A 12703-nucleotide genomic window follows, 5' to 3' on the forward strand; every position below is an offset into this window, starting at 1 on the left:
CTCCCACACACTGCTCAGGACCTGGCAGCAGCAAGCCCTGAGCAGAAACTGCTCCTGTGGGAAACAACAAGAGCCTGATAGCGAGGAACAGCAAAAGGCTTTTCTAATAGAGCATTCACTCACTGCAGCCACACACAGGAGAGCATCCACTCAGAGCACAGCCAGGGGGCTGAGATGAGGTGCTGCCAGTGCAAACACCTCCTTCCCCAGGCAGCACCAGCTCTGCCAGGGCCAAGAACATCCTCATTTCACAAGGGTATTCCTAAAGCAAAGACCCCCATGGGGGGAGGGTTCACACTACCACAGCTGCCAACTGAAAGATGTGCCTCTTAGCTCAGATACAGCAGCCAGTTTGGGGTTAAACTCAGACTTAGTCTGGTGTCCATTAAGATATTTTCCAAGGCTCTAAGTCCAGTTTCACATGGGAAAATGTGCCAGAATGAATCAAGATCCTCAGAAGCAAAAAGTCAGTAATTAGTATGTGGGACAGGGCACTGCAGTGTCTAAACAGAGATGCAGCGAAGTGGAAAACCAGGGAAGCAGATGCTTGGAGGTCACAGAGATGAGTGCACCACCTCCAGCATGAAAAGGAAGATGTGGGGGAGTCTCCAAATGGTGGGCTGACATTACAGTGAGGGGAAAAGCAATTTCTTTTCTTCCTGGAGTATAGTCATCAATGGAGCTGTTGGCACAGGGAGTGGGGATAGCTTCAGATTGATGGGCCTGGTTTCAGATGTTGAAACACAGGGCGGGTCTGCTCCTTCAATGGTGATCAGGATTTGCTTTGTTTCTGACAACAGAGCCTCTGCCCATAGATGAGACAAACCCTTTCAGGGCCAGGGCAGGCTGCAAGGGCAGGATAGTACCTGGATGAACCCAGCTAGCAGAATCCCACAGGGAACAGCATCCTGACAGCCAGACCATCACCCTCACACAAACCTGTGTCCTCTGGCAGAAAAGTCTAGCTACAGGGCAGATGAGAGAGGAGACAAGGACCTGTGCTTCTGAATCACCACCACCATCTGTAATTTTGTCACAAGTCCCACGATCTGCAGCATTTTTCATCAATCTCCTGCCAATGGAAGCTTGCTATTGCATGGGCTATTTGGAACTGTGGAAGAGTGGAGTTAATACTGCCACACTGCCTGGAACAGTTTGAAAATGCGACAGTTCCTACAGGAAATCAAAATTAAATCTAAACATTTTAATTCTGAAAAATGATTAATTTTAAAATTAATTTTATGATGTTAGGAAGGCAGCTGCTGGTGTTTTCCCTGCACAGGACAACAGAATCTAGAATCTGAGGGTGGATCTGCAGAGCCGCTCAGTCTTCTCACACCAGTGACTGCAAAGGGGACACAGTTTGATCACGGGGCTGAAAGCCGGATCCTTCTCCAGCCCCTTTAACCAGCACCCTGAACAGACACGGGGGCTCCTCTGTGGGAACACAGGGAACGGAAGTTTTCAATTTTATTCCTTCCTGGGGCTCCATAAATCTTGCTTCACAATAAAACCATCAAAATCAAGTGAGCCATGAAGCAAATGGGAAGGCCCTGGGTGGAGCGGTTCATTGTGTGTGTCAGGGCTGAGGGAAACACTGCAGAGTCTGTTTAGCAACAAATAATCCTCATCAAGCTAATCTTGCCATCTTCCTCAACCCTCCTATTCGATTTCCTTAAATATATTGGGCAATGCAGATTGTTTGGCTTTCTCTTGCTGCAATAGGCTATAGCCATTCCAGCTATCTGTCTTTCATCCACAGATAGAGAGATGTCTGTCTTAAGGACAACACACCCTATGTCAAACAAACATTCAGCAAAACAAGAGTTTTTAAGGCATTAATAGCATAAGCACTACTTGTATTAAAAGGACTGATGTATTTTAGCACTCTTTCTACAACTTCAGGCAGTATTTTAACTTTTCATTTATCTACATTTCTCTCCCTCCCTTCCTACACTCAAGTCTCTCTCCAGCCAGAAGCCTCCCACACACGCCTGTACAAGTGACAAGGACCTGGTGAAAACCATGACAGGGGCACATACCAACACCTGACTGTCTCCTTCCTTCCTTCCAGACCACAGGGGATCCCTGGGTGCCAGCTGTCTGTGGATTACAGGTCTCTGTGGGCACACTTAAGGAGCTTTGATGATGCACAGAATGGATCAAGCCTGGTCCAAGCTCTGCAGTGACTCACAGAGAGCTTCCACAGTGAAGATCCAGTAATGAACTCGCTCTCCAGGACTGCAGCAGCACCTGTGGGGTGCAGATGGCAAGGGGACACATCTGGCAAGCAAACCAGGCTGCAGACTAACACTGGGCATAATAACACCTCAGTAAGCTGTTCATTTGCAAGCAGTACAGTATTTTCCATTTAAATCAGCTGCCCTAAAGACTAAGGAGAATCAGAGATAGCTGAGTCAAACATCACCAGGTTGTTTGACTGTTGTTTGGATGCCATCCAGTGAGAATGTTATCCCAAAGCCCCTTTCCTCCTGTCCCCAAAGGACAGCAGCACAAATGTAGGAGGCTCAGCCCCACAAATTTGGCAAAGCCATTCTGCCAAGGAGAAAGAATGTCTACCCCAATGCAATGAATGGTTTCAAAGAAAGATAGCACAAAGGGGATTAGCTACAACTGAGTGAATATTCCTGCTGCCTTGAGGGATCAGTGCGCCCAGCCCTTCGTGTACAATACAGGGAAAGCACAGACCCCAGGACTGCACTGTGCCCAAGGACAGGGTCTAACCAGGGCAGGCCAGGACTGCAAGTGCAGCACCACCACAGAGGCACAAGTGGGGAGGAGAGAGCCCCTCCCTTGACAAATGCCATACACCACAAACCCACCCAAAGCCATGGCAAAGGACATGCTGTAGCTGGGCTCCTGAAGCTGGAGGGGCTCCAGGGACACAGGCAGGCATGGTTGGTTGGTTGGTTGGTTGTGCTGGGAGACTCCAACCAAGTCTGTCCTCCCTGGCTCCCTACAGCTGCAAACCCAACAGATCCACGCAACTAAAAAATATCCCTGAAAACTAACCCTGGGATCTGAAAGTAGACTTGTAAGGGCACTGTGCTGGGGAACTACATTTAAATGGTTATGACAGAGGTTTTAATATCCCTGGTTTTTACATCTTCCTTTTTTATTACTGCTCTGCCCAGCAAGGTGTTTCTCTAAAAGTCTCTGTGGGTGTATGCGGTAAATTCAATTACAGTTTTCTACAAGGAGACCAGACAGACTTGTTTGACATCAAGAATACTGTCTTCACTAAACCAGTTAATTTAGTTCAGCAACAGTGTATGGTTAGGAGGCGTGGATTAAAGCACAGAGAACGGAGATGAGAAAGAAATGATTCCCAGCAAAACAGCTCCCGAGTGACCTTGTTGCCCCATAAAATGAGAAGAAATAACAAAGACCTTGCAGCTTGGTTCTCTGCTGGCCCAGGGTGACAGGACTCCAGAATCCCACTCTAGACAACTAGCAGCTCCAAATTTTGGGCAAACAACTCTCATTCACCAAAGGTAGACATGAGTAAAAAAATTCCTCTTTGCTTTTCTCAGAGGTCCCATGGTCACAGGACTGAAGATAAAGTTGAGGGCTTTGGTTTGGCCAATTGTATCAGACACAAGTAGCCCTAATATACTATTTTCTTGTGTTGAGAAACAAAAACACCACAAAACAAACCAAAAGGCACTTCAGCACAGGGTTCTTTCTGACAATTAATTCCTTTAAAGTGAATTTGGCACTTCTAAGAAACCCACTCTGGTGACACCCAAAATAAAGCTCTCTTGGCCACAAATAGCTGCCTGTCTGCACATTTCTGTCACAGCCTGGCAGAGGGCTCCTTCAGGAGCTCCTTTTTGTGTGCCAGCTTAGTCTTCAGCCATCAACAGTGGTAGTGAATTATTCTGGCAGCAGCATTACCCATTAAGAACTGAACTGATATTATCAGTATTAGGACTGTAACCACATCTATTTACTACTAGCCTCTGTTATAGTTAAGATTTATTACCTTGAAAGATATGGCTGTGGGAGGAGATCTATTAAAAATGCAAACTGAAACCCACACTCTCCATGGAAGTGCTAATGGAGATATTTCAAACATATATCCTCAAGAAGGCAAGCCTTTGTTAGGAGCATCCTGTCAGTCACCAGATCAGTGCATTTAAAATGTACCTCCTTTAAAACAGAAATGCTTTCTAAAGGTATGTATGTGACTAAGTAACTAGCATGATGAAACTTTTGAGCCTCGGAAGGAGAAAATTATTTAAAAAATACTTTACTCCATCTGCTTGGGCACGTGTGTAAAAGCACATTTCTGCAGCAGGTAACGGATGTCTCTGCAGCCAGGGCAGTGGATAATTATTTTCAAGTGGGTTGTCACACTGCATTCAGCCTGCGTTCGCCTGACAGTGTGAAATCAGAAGGAAGCTTCATTGGCAATTCCCACCAGACATCAGAAAACCTCAAGCATGTAGAAAAGACTTTAATCTTCTTTAACCATTCCCGCACTCTCCTTGAAGAAAATATCACTTCTTTTTTGAGGCAGAAAAAGCAGACTTTAGCTTGATACAGCTTCAAAATTATTTTAACAAACAAAAAAAAAATTAAAACACCGTATTAAAATTAAAACAATATTCTGCTCCAGTTTGAAGCTTTCTAGCTTAACTCTAAAACTGTGAAAGCCGTGCAAAACCACTGTTCAATGCAGCTGTGTGCCAGCCATGGGTGTTTGCTAATCAAAGTCAATCAGGCAGACCAGCAGGCCTCAATGGGCTTTGGCCCAGGACTGACAAAAGGATCCTCCTTATGAGCCTGCTCCAGGGACGCTGACCCTCTTCATCTGCCCTGATTTCAAAGGCAACTCGGGGCATTCAGAAATCTTGAGCTAATTTGCTACATAATAAACAAGATTCATACAACAGGGAAGGTTGCTATGGCACACCGTGGTTTAAAAGGAGCCCAGGATGAACTGGCCTGTTTTGAATCGGCAGCTTGGCCTTGGCTGCACTACAGAGGAGCAGCAAAGTCTTTGATAAGTTAAAGGAGCAGCAGGCACCTGGGAGCAAGCATCCGACTGCCTAATGGCAAGAAAACTTGACTAGAAATGTTCTGTCAGAAGCAGGGAAAAGTTTAGCACATCTGCTGTACAAGATCTGAGAGGCAGCTTTTGTGTCTAACGCAGCAAGAATAAAGAGACCAAATAAAGAGGTGTACAAAAAAAAAAAAAAGGGTCCACACAATGAACGCTTCCATAGATGTTTGGAACATATCTGGAGGTACATCAGGTGCCTTTGAAAGGGCTGGCTCGGGCACAGAGAGGCAGCACTAGGGTTCACTAAGGCTGCTGGTTGTGTTGCCAGCCTCACCCATGGGGTCACACTGCTGCTCTCTCAGCAAGGCCTCACCCCACTGGTACTGTATGGATGGCCTTTAACAACTCTAATCAATGCTCTTTAATTTCATCATGATCCTAGAATCATCTCACTGGGGACAGGGATGAGCGTGAAATAGAGAGTATTTCAGAGAGCATTTAAGAGAGAGTATTTCACTACTATGTGCAGAGAGGATGCAAAGAAAGTAATTATTAAATAATCAATGTCTTTAAACACCTTAAAGTTCACTGACTAAAATGTCTGGCAAAGCCGTGCCAAGCACAGTGTTCAAGAGGAAGCACTTTGGCCTCCTCTTTCCATCTCATAAGGCTTTATTGAACCTGTACAGCAGTGGGGCTATCAATGATGTTTCAGCATGCGAGCTGTGATGCCCTTCAGATATGCCTTTGTTGTTGATCTCTAACCATCTGAAAGAAAAGTTCTAACACAGAGTAAATACCTGGGTCCTGTACATTTAAGCTTGCAAATAAAGCCCACACTTTCCTCAGACAGTTGTGTATGTTACTGCCACTAATTGCTTCTTTCAGCAGTTGTGGACAGGTCCCCTGTTGTTGTGGGCTAATTCACACAAGCAAAGGCAGCTCGGACAGCCCTCACTTCTTGCCTGCCTGGCTATTCCTGACCATTTATCATCACAGATTATGTGTTTTACAACTGGTGAGACCAAAGCCAACAGGCCGCAAGATGCAGCAGTCACTTAAAATACCAGTAATCTGCTCCATTTCCACCCTCTCTCCTCTCTGCACAGTCAGCTTTACAACTGGGTTATAATAAGGCAAATGATTTGGTAAACAATTCTTCATTTATTTACTTGGGCAAGATTCCTTTGACTTCAGTGGGAGTCCTGCCAAGCCAGGGATGCTGGAGCAGCGCCAGTGACAAAATGCCCATTTCACTGGAATGTATTTCCTATTTACTCGCCAGAAGTAACCCAGTTACCAGCTTCACAATAGACTTTGTTCCTTTCACCCAGAGAACAATCCAATTAATGGCTCCTCTCCTAAAAAGGCTAAAGAAGTTAAGCAAAGAGGTCCAGTTACCACTGGCAGAGGTGTGGGGAAACTGATGCTCGCAGGTACCACTCCTTTGGGCTCTAGGCTTCCCTTCCAAGAGCTGCCATATAAGAACATTTTGCATTGTCACGTATGCTAAGCCATGTTATCGCATCTACTCTAATGCACTGTGCTGCAGACAATGCCACCTGTGTTCACTCACTCTTTCGAGATAAAAAGAATTCCAATGTGGAAACCAGAAAGTTATCTGACAGTCTGACAGGAAAGAAATCCAACCAGAAAAATAAGCTGTTCTGTAATTGGCCCAACTGCTGAATTTCTTATGCTGTTTGCCCTCTAATTTACTTCAACAACTCTACAGAACTAGGTCCTGACTAACCAAATCAAAGCCCCCATTTAATTGAGTAAATGTCTCTGTTAATTTAAGGCTCTGGCCAGAAAATCAGAAGACAGCTAATAAACAGTTGTTGTATTTAAAGGAGTGATGATTTCAAGTCTACTGATTATAAACACACACTGTCAAATTACTCCCATCTCTTCTCAAGCCATAACCACTCCCCTTCTTATTCAATTCCTTCAGCCCATCACCACACACAAGGGGAGACAGCTTTCTCCTTTGAGATTCCCATCACTCACAATTCCTTTCTCTCAGTCTGGCAGCAATGCAGGGATGGATGGTCCATTTTCCCAGCCTACGTGGAGAAGAAAAATCATTCTCTCCTTACAGCCTACCCACTGTTCCCTCTGCTCTTGTAACTGCTGTGCTACAGCTTAAAAGGTATTCTGATGTACTATTTACATAACGAACAATATCACAGGACGTTTTAAGAACAAAATCATTTACTGAAGGTGCAGACATATATATAAAGATGTGGAAGAGTTATTATGTCATAAATTTAAATTCTGAAGATCAGAGGCTCTGCTGGCATATACCTCATACTACAGAGAACAGGCTCCAACAGCAGAGGACTGCAGTAGTGCCAGCACAAATATGGAAATGTGGCAAAGCCAGTGCAAAGCCACCTAAAATGCAGTAGCCAGCACAACTGTGTGGTCTATCCAGCCACAGTGGTGATAATCCATATCTGACTGGAAACTTAAAAAAGGAACAAGTTCAGTTGAAGGAAAAAGAGCACATTTGCTTATTTATATTGTTTATAGTTTAAGCAATCATTATAAACATGTGCTCAAATAATCAGCTCCTACGTAATTACTCATTTGCAGCCACAGTTATTAGGTAGGTAAATTCACTCTTTTTTGAAAATGCAGGTCAAATATTTATCTCTGAGATATGTTAAATGTAACACAAGATTGAGTTAAGGGTATATATTACACTGCAACATTAACAAAATTGAAGTGTTTAGACCTTTGAAACCTTTTTTAAAGCCTTGACCTTGGAAACAAATAAGGACAGTGTTATTTTAATGTGCATTCAAATTTTAACAACACAGTCACACAGCTCTAGTGGAATTCACATTGAGTTTCCACTGTAGATTGCTCATCATTTCATTATGGTTCATTATGCTGATAACTGTCAGAAAGCATTAGAAGCAGGAGCCTTGAGTAATAGCACTGAAATGGTAATTTAAAAACAATATACTTTCTGAAGGAAATACAGCAGTGCACTAAATTCAATTAGAAGAGGGGAATGTAAAGACAAGTAAGTGATGTTTGCTGTTTGAAGTCAGGCTATTCAGTTTCTTGATAACCTAGACGGGAGAAGGTCCTTGTAAAGCAGGCACTCTTCTCTTGCATCTCACTACATCTGCTCTTACAATCTCCAAGCTTCTCCACTATAAACTGTCTTAAATGCAACCGTTTTTGAAATATTTCAGGCCATGAAAAATATCAATCAATCCATCAGTCCCTGTTTGGGTGACACAACTGACTTAATTATTCAGGGTCATTTACTGAGGCAGATTTCAAGCTGGACAGTCCATGATGGTAATCTCTCTTTTGTAAAGGGCTCCCAATTAAAAATCATTAATAATTTGAATTGAACAGACAACATAAACAATACAAAACCGTCCCATTCTGGCTCATAATGTGAGCATTGTTTGTTAGGAGTTAGAGAACCCAACTCATTAATGGTGGGGACGCAGGAGCAACGCCCATTAATTTGGGTGGGAACTGCACCTGCCTGCACCAGGCTGCAATTCCCTTACAGAGCAGGGAATTCAGGGACAAGGGCCATGACTGAGACTGATTTGTTTTCCTGCCTCATGGATTCATATGTGGGTGAGGCAATTTATTCTCCATTACATTACTAACCTTGTGAAAGACCCTTCCTCTCTGCAAGTACTGGAATATTATGAAGGCCTGTAGAGTTGCCTGGGCATTACTTTTGCTTCCAAAAGGGAAAGGTGCTTCCAATGGTTTGAGCTCAGGTGTACTACAAGTCCATCATCCCATCTCCATGCCCAAAGCACACAGCTGACAAGCCAATAGTGCTTCAGAGCTCAGAGCCTGAATTGCCAAGTTTGGCCAAAGCAGCAGATCCAGGCTGGCTCTGCCCCTCGACCCTGACAGACACATTGCTGATTACCCCCAGGAGCAAGTTTGAAGGGAAAGGTGCACCAGTAAACACGTGTGTGTCAGGGTCTCTGCCTGCCTGTGACACAGCCCACTCTGCTCTCCCTACACCCTCACTGCTACATTCTGCTCTTACTTGCACAAACTTTACACCAGACATTGTTACTCACTCTAGCAGAGCTGAAATAGAGCAGAATACTAAAACCAGATTTTGAGTAACTTGTTTAGGAGCCTGATGCCTGTCTTACCTGAGGTTAGACAGTTTTTACAGCTCAGCAAGGGACAGCAATGTCAGAGAGCAGAGAGATGGAAGGGTAAAACTCTGGAGCACCTCTCCTGGCCAGCACACCAGGAAGTAGCTACTGCTTTTGTTACTTATCATGGGAATTGCAAGAAAGGAAAAGGAAGGGAAATTCTCTAATTCCCTTTCATCCACTAGCACAATCAGGCTAATGGAAAGTCCTAACAGCCTTCCTCCCCCAACCTAGAAGGCAAGATAAATGACAAGGCCAGCCAGTTTACTACTAAAGGAAATCAATAGCCAAGGGTCAAAGCTTTACAAAAACACATCTTAAGAAGGCTGAAGTTCTTCATCTTAAAAAGTGTTTAGGAATAATAAAGAAGGGATCAATCCACAGTCCATTCCAGGTGTTCTTTCCAAATTATCCAATGTTACTTTTATTCACCTGGTCTAATAGTTCTCCAAGTGAACAGAAACCTGATTTTACAAGCCAGTGGAGCAGAGTCTATCTTTTTGCTAGAAGAATGGATCTCAGATACTGTTTTATTTCTTCATTAGTGTGCCGTCACACTGAGCGATTACTAAATGCAGGCCTGAATGAGAATACCAGAGTTAAAGAGAGCATAATGAACAAAGAAGATGCCTGATTATTATGGCTGTCAGCACAAGGGAATTGGGTTTGTCACCTGGTTTAACCAACTGGTAAGAACTGATTACAGTCTGAATCCACCTGAAAGCGCCTTTGATGTTTATGCTCCCTTCTGTCTACACGTCTTGTCAGGAAAGTCAGACAAATGGGGACCTTCTTCTGAAGGGTCTTCCTTTGGCAGCTCTGAATGCTGTCCCATGCCTGGGATACATGGGCAGAAGCCACTCAGAGGGGCAGCATGGCACGGGAAGAGCCCCCAGAGCCCTGCACAGCAGGTCCCTCCCAGCACAGCTAAGGCAGGGCTCAGAGAGGGGCACAGCAGGGCTGGGGGCACAGCTGCCCCCAGCCCAGCTCAGAAACAGCTCCTGGGGCATCCTTCACCTTGGACCACAGAAAAACAAGCTCTTCAGCTACAGGAGAATGCAAAGCTATGAACCAGGACCTCCAGAGACAGGCCTGTTTTCCAAGGGCAGCTGTCCATAGGATTGTGGTGTTGGCTTGCCTCTGCCTGCAGAGCCCTCCCAGGCTGCTGCAGAGATGAAGACTGGGGCCAGCACCACCACAGCCTTTGCCTTTTCTCCTTTCCTCTCTGTATTTTTGGGGTAAAACACCAAGATCAGGAACTTCAGCTTTGTCTGACTTGCCAAGACAGGAATGGGGAGGAGTGGCTGCAGCAGGCCCAAGACTTGACAAAAAAGGGCTGAGCTTGCAGGGGTACATTTTGCAATAACACCAGCAAACATACAGATCATTTGCTTACAATTTCCCCATCTGGAAATGTTTTGCTCTCTCCTCATACTTCCCTAACATCACATGCCTATTTAAATTCAACCAGTTGATTACTAATTTGATTTCAATTTGGTCAAGATATCATTCACAGGGACCAGGGCTTTTAAAAACTTTTGTTGGTATAATGTTATTCAGAGTGTACATTTCACACAATAGTTTTGTTGTTGCAGAAAGACATTTTCTCTATCAAACTGGTCACGTTTTAGATCTACTAGTGTAAATTATATTATAGAAAGCATGTTCTTGCCCATTTAGACAAGGTTTCACAATACAGTTAGACTCCATTCCCAGTCAATACTTGGCAAGGGATACATGCGCCACTCTGCTTCCTACTAAGCAAAAGCAGCTGCTCTTGGCTATGGCCTGGCCTCCTCAACCACCACCCAGCAGAACTCACTGCTGAAAAGAAGGAAATCACTGGAGAACAGCTGGAATCAAGGGAGTGTGGGGAAGGGATGAGTGCTAACTTAGTTATGGACGTACTCTGTTTCTGCCTTGTAAGGGAGAAATTAAGGTTTAAATAAATGTGAGTCATCTCTCACAAAATTAATTCTCAATATATTAAAATGTTACAAAAGAAATATCTTCGCCTTTTCTCACTCACACACACACACACACTCTCTCTCTACATAAATATACAGCTGAACTCCAAAAATCTGGAAACACTTCCAATAGTTTTCAGAGAATGCCACACGTGGATATCCCCCTGGTAAAATACAGCCCTTTCACTTATTGTTTCAAACTGCTCTGCTCCTAAGAAAGTGAAAACCAAGGAACAAGAGGATCACAATTTAACACCAGAGCATGCCTGGAATCCCAGGTCTTCAACAGCACGAGCGATTAACCAACACATAGGACAAGGAGTTTATCTAACAACCCTGACTGTGCTCAATGCTTCTCTCCTTTTCCCTGATGAAGGTATTTTGGTGGAACTAAAGCAAATTCCATTTGCTGCACATGATTTATTTACCTACACAGGAAAAAATAAACCATGCTTTGGGAGTTTCATTAAAGTTTAAGATTTATTATTACCACCCTTTCAGATGAACACTTGGGTTCCTAAGGGTCACCAGCTATATTTCCAGCAAATTAGAAATATAATGAGATTATAAATATTACCTGTTTACCTGAGGTAATACAATTACAAGGAAAGCTTTCACAATTTTTACAAATATTCATAGTTAAAGATATGAAAGGTGATGCGCGTTACTGGCCAAGTGCTCAGACTGGAACTGAGGCCTGTATTTTATTTCTACCTGTGTTACTAAGGTGTGCAAGTCCCTCTTTTCTAACTGTGTCTTCTGATTTATTTATACAAGGGTCAGCACAGCCATGCCACCATTAGGAACTGAGGCTGAGAACTAACACTGTCACTCAGAAGTGTGACCCAAAATGCAAAGTGCATCAGCAAAGGGTCATGAGAGCTACTGAATGCTGCTGTCAGAAGCAGAGCACGTTTTAGAGGCACAGAGAAGAGGTGATAAAAGGGGCAGGAGATTGCTCAAAGACCAACTCACGGGTGCAGGGCATGGAGGCAGCGTCGCTTTCGGCTCGGAAGAAGCCGCGATCGCAGGTGCAGGACGTGGAGCCTTCCCAGATGGAGTAGCTGTGGGGAGGGCACTTGGCACAGGCAGCGTCTGTCGAGAGAGCCTTGTAGTATCCGATTTTGCAAGCTGGATGGAGGAACAGGAAGGGAGAGTGTTACTGGCCCGGGCTGTGATCATAAATTGCTAGCTTACTCATTCAAAATCAAGGCAGGAGACATTTCAAAGAGATCTAATGATGTCCTCTTAGCCCCAGGTGAAGAATTAACAATCATCACACTCTTAATGAGTAGTCCTACGTCAGGGGATACTGATTTCTAATTCCAACAAGGAGCCATTTTAAAAGCTGCCTTAGAGATGGCAAAAAAAATAAAATTGTACTCTTCTGTTGACACTGGCAGAAAATCAGCTGCCTCTTTGTGCTTACTGTGGAGTTGCATGTGACTTAACCCATGTCCACCTGCACCCCACACACACAGAGCGTGACAAAAGAGGAGCAATTCATTTATTCTATGACCACTTAAGGAATGGCAGCTGACAGTCAG

At 44.2% G+C, this 12703-nt stretch overlaps 1 protein-coding gene across 2 annotated transcripts in view; it reads right to left on the bottom strand.

The window, feature by feature from the left end:
* The window catches only part of EPHA4 (EPH receptor A4), a 105387-nt gene that overhangs the window by 52191 nt on the left and 40493 nt on the right, over positions 1-12703 (bottom strand). For both annotated transcript variants that reach the window (XR_010029156.1, XM_063166790.1), the window contains exon 4: positions 12132-12287. Coding sequence is in view for 1 of the 2 variants with exons in the window: in XM_063166790.1 (XP_063022860.1) it covers positions 12132-12287 (156 nt within the window). In the remaining variant the exon portion in view is untranslated. The remainder of the gene's footprint in view (positions 1-12131; positions 12288-12703) is intronic.

This window comes from Melospiza melodia, chromosome 12, assembly GCF_035770615.1.
Source record: "Melospiza melodia melodia isolate bMelMel2 chromosome 12, bMelMel2.pri, whole genome shotgun sequence".
In the NCBI taxonomy this organism is placed as follows: Eukaryota; Metazoa; Chordata; class Aves; order Passeriformes; family Passerellidae; genus Melospiza; species Melospiza melodia.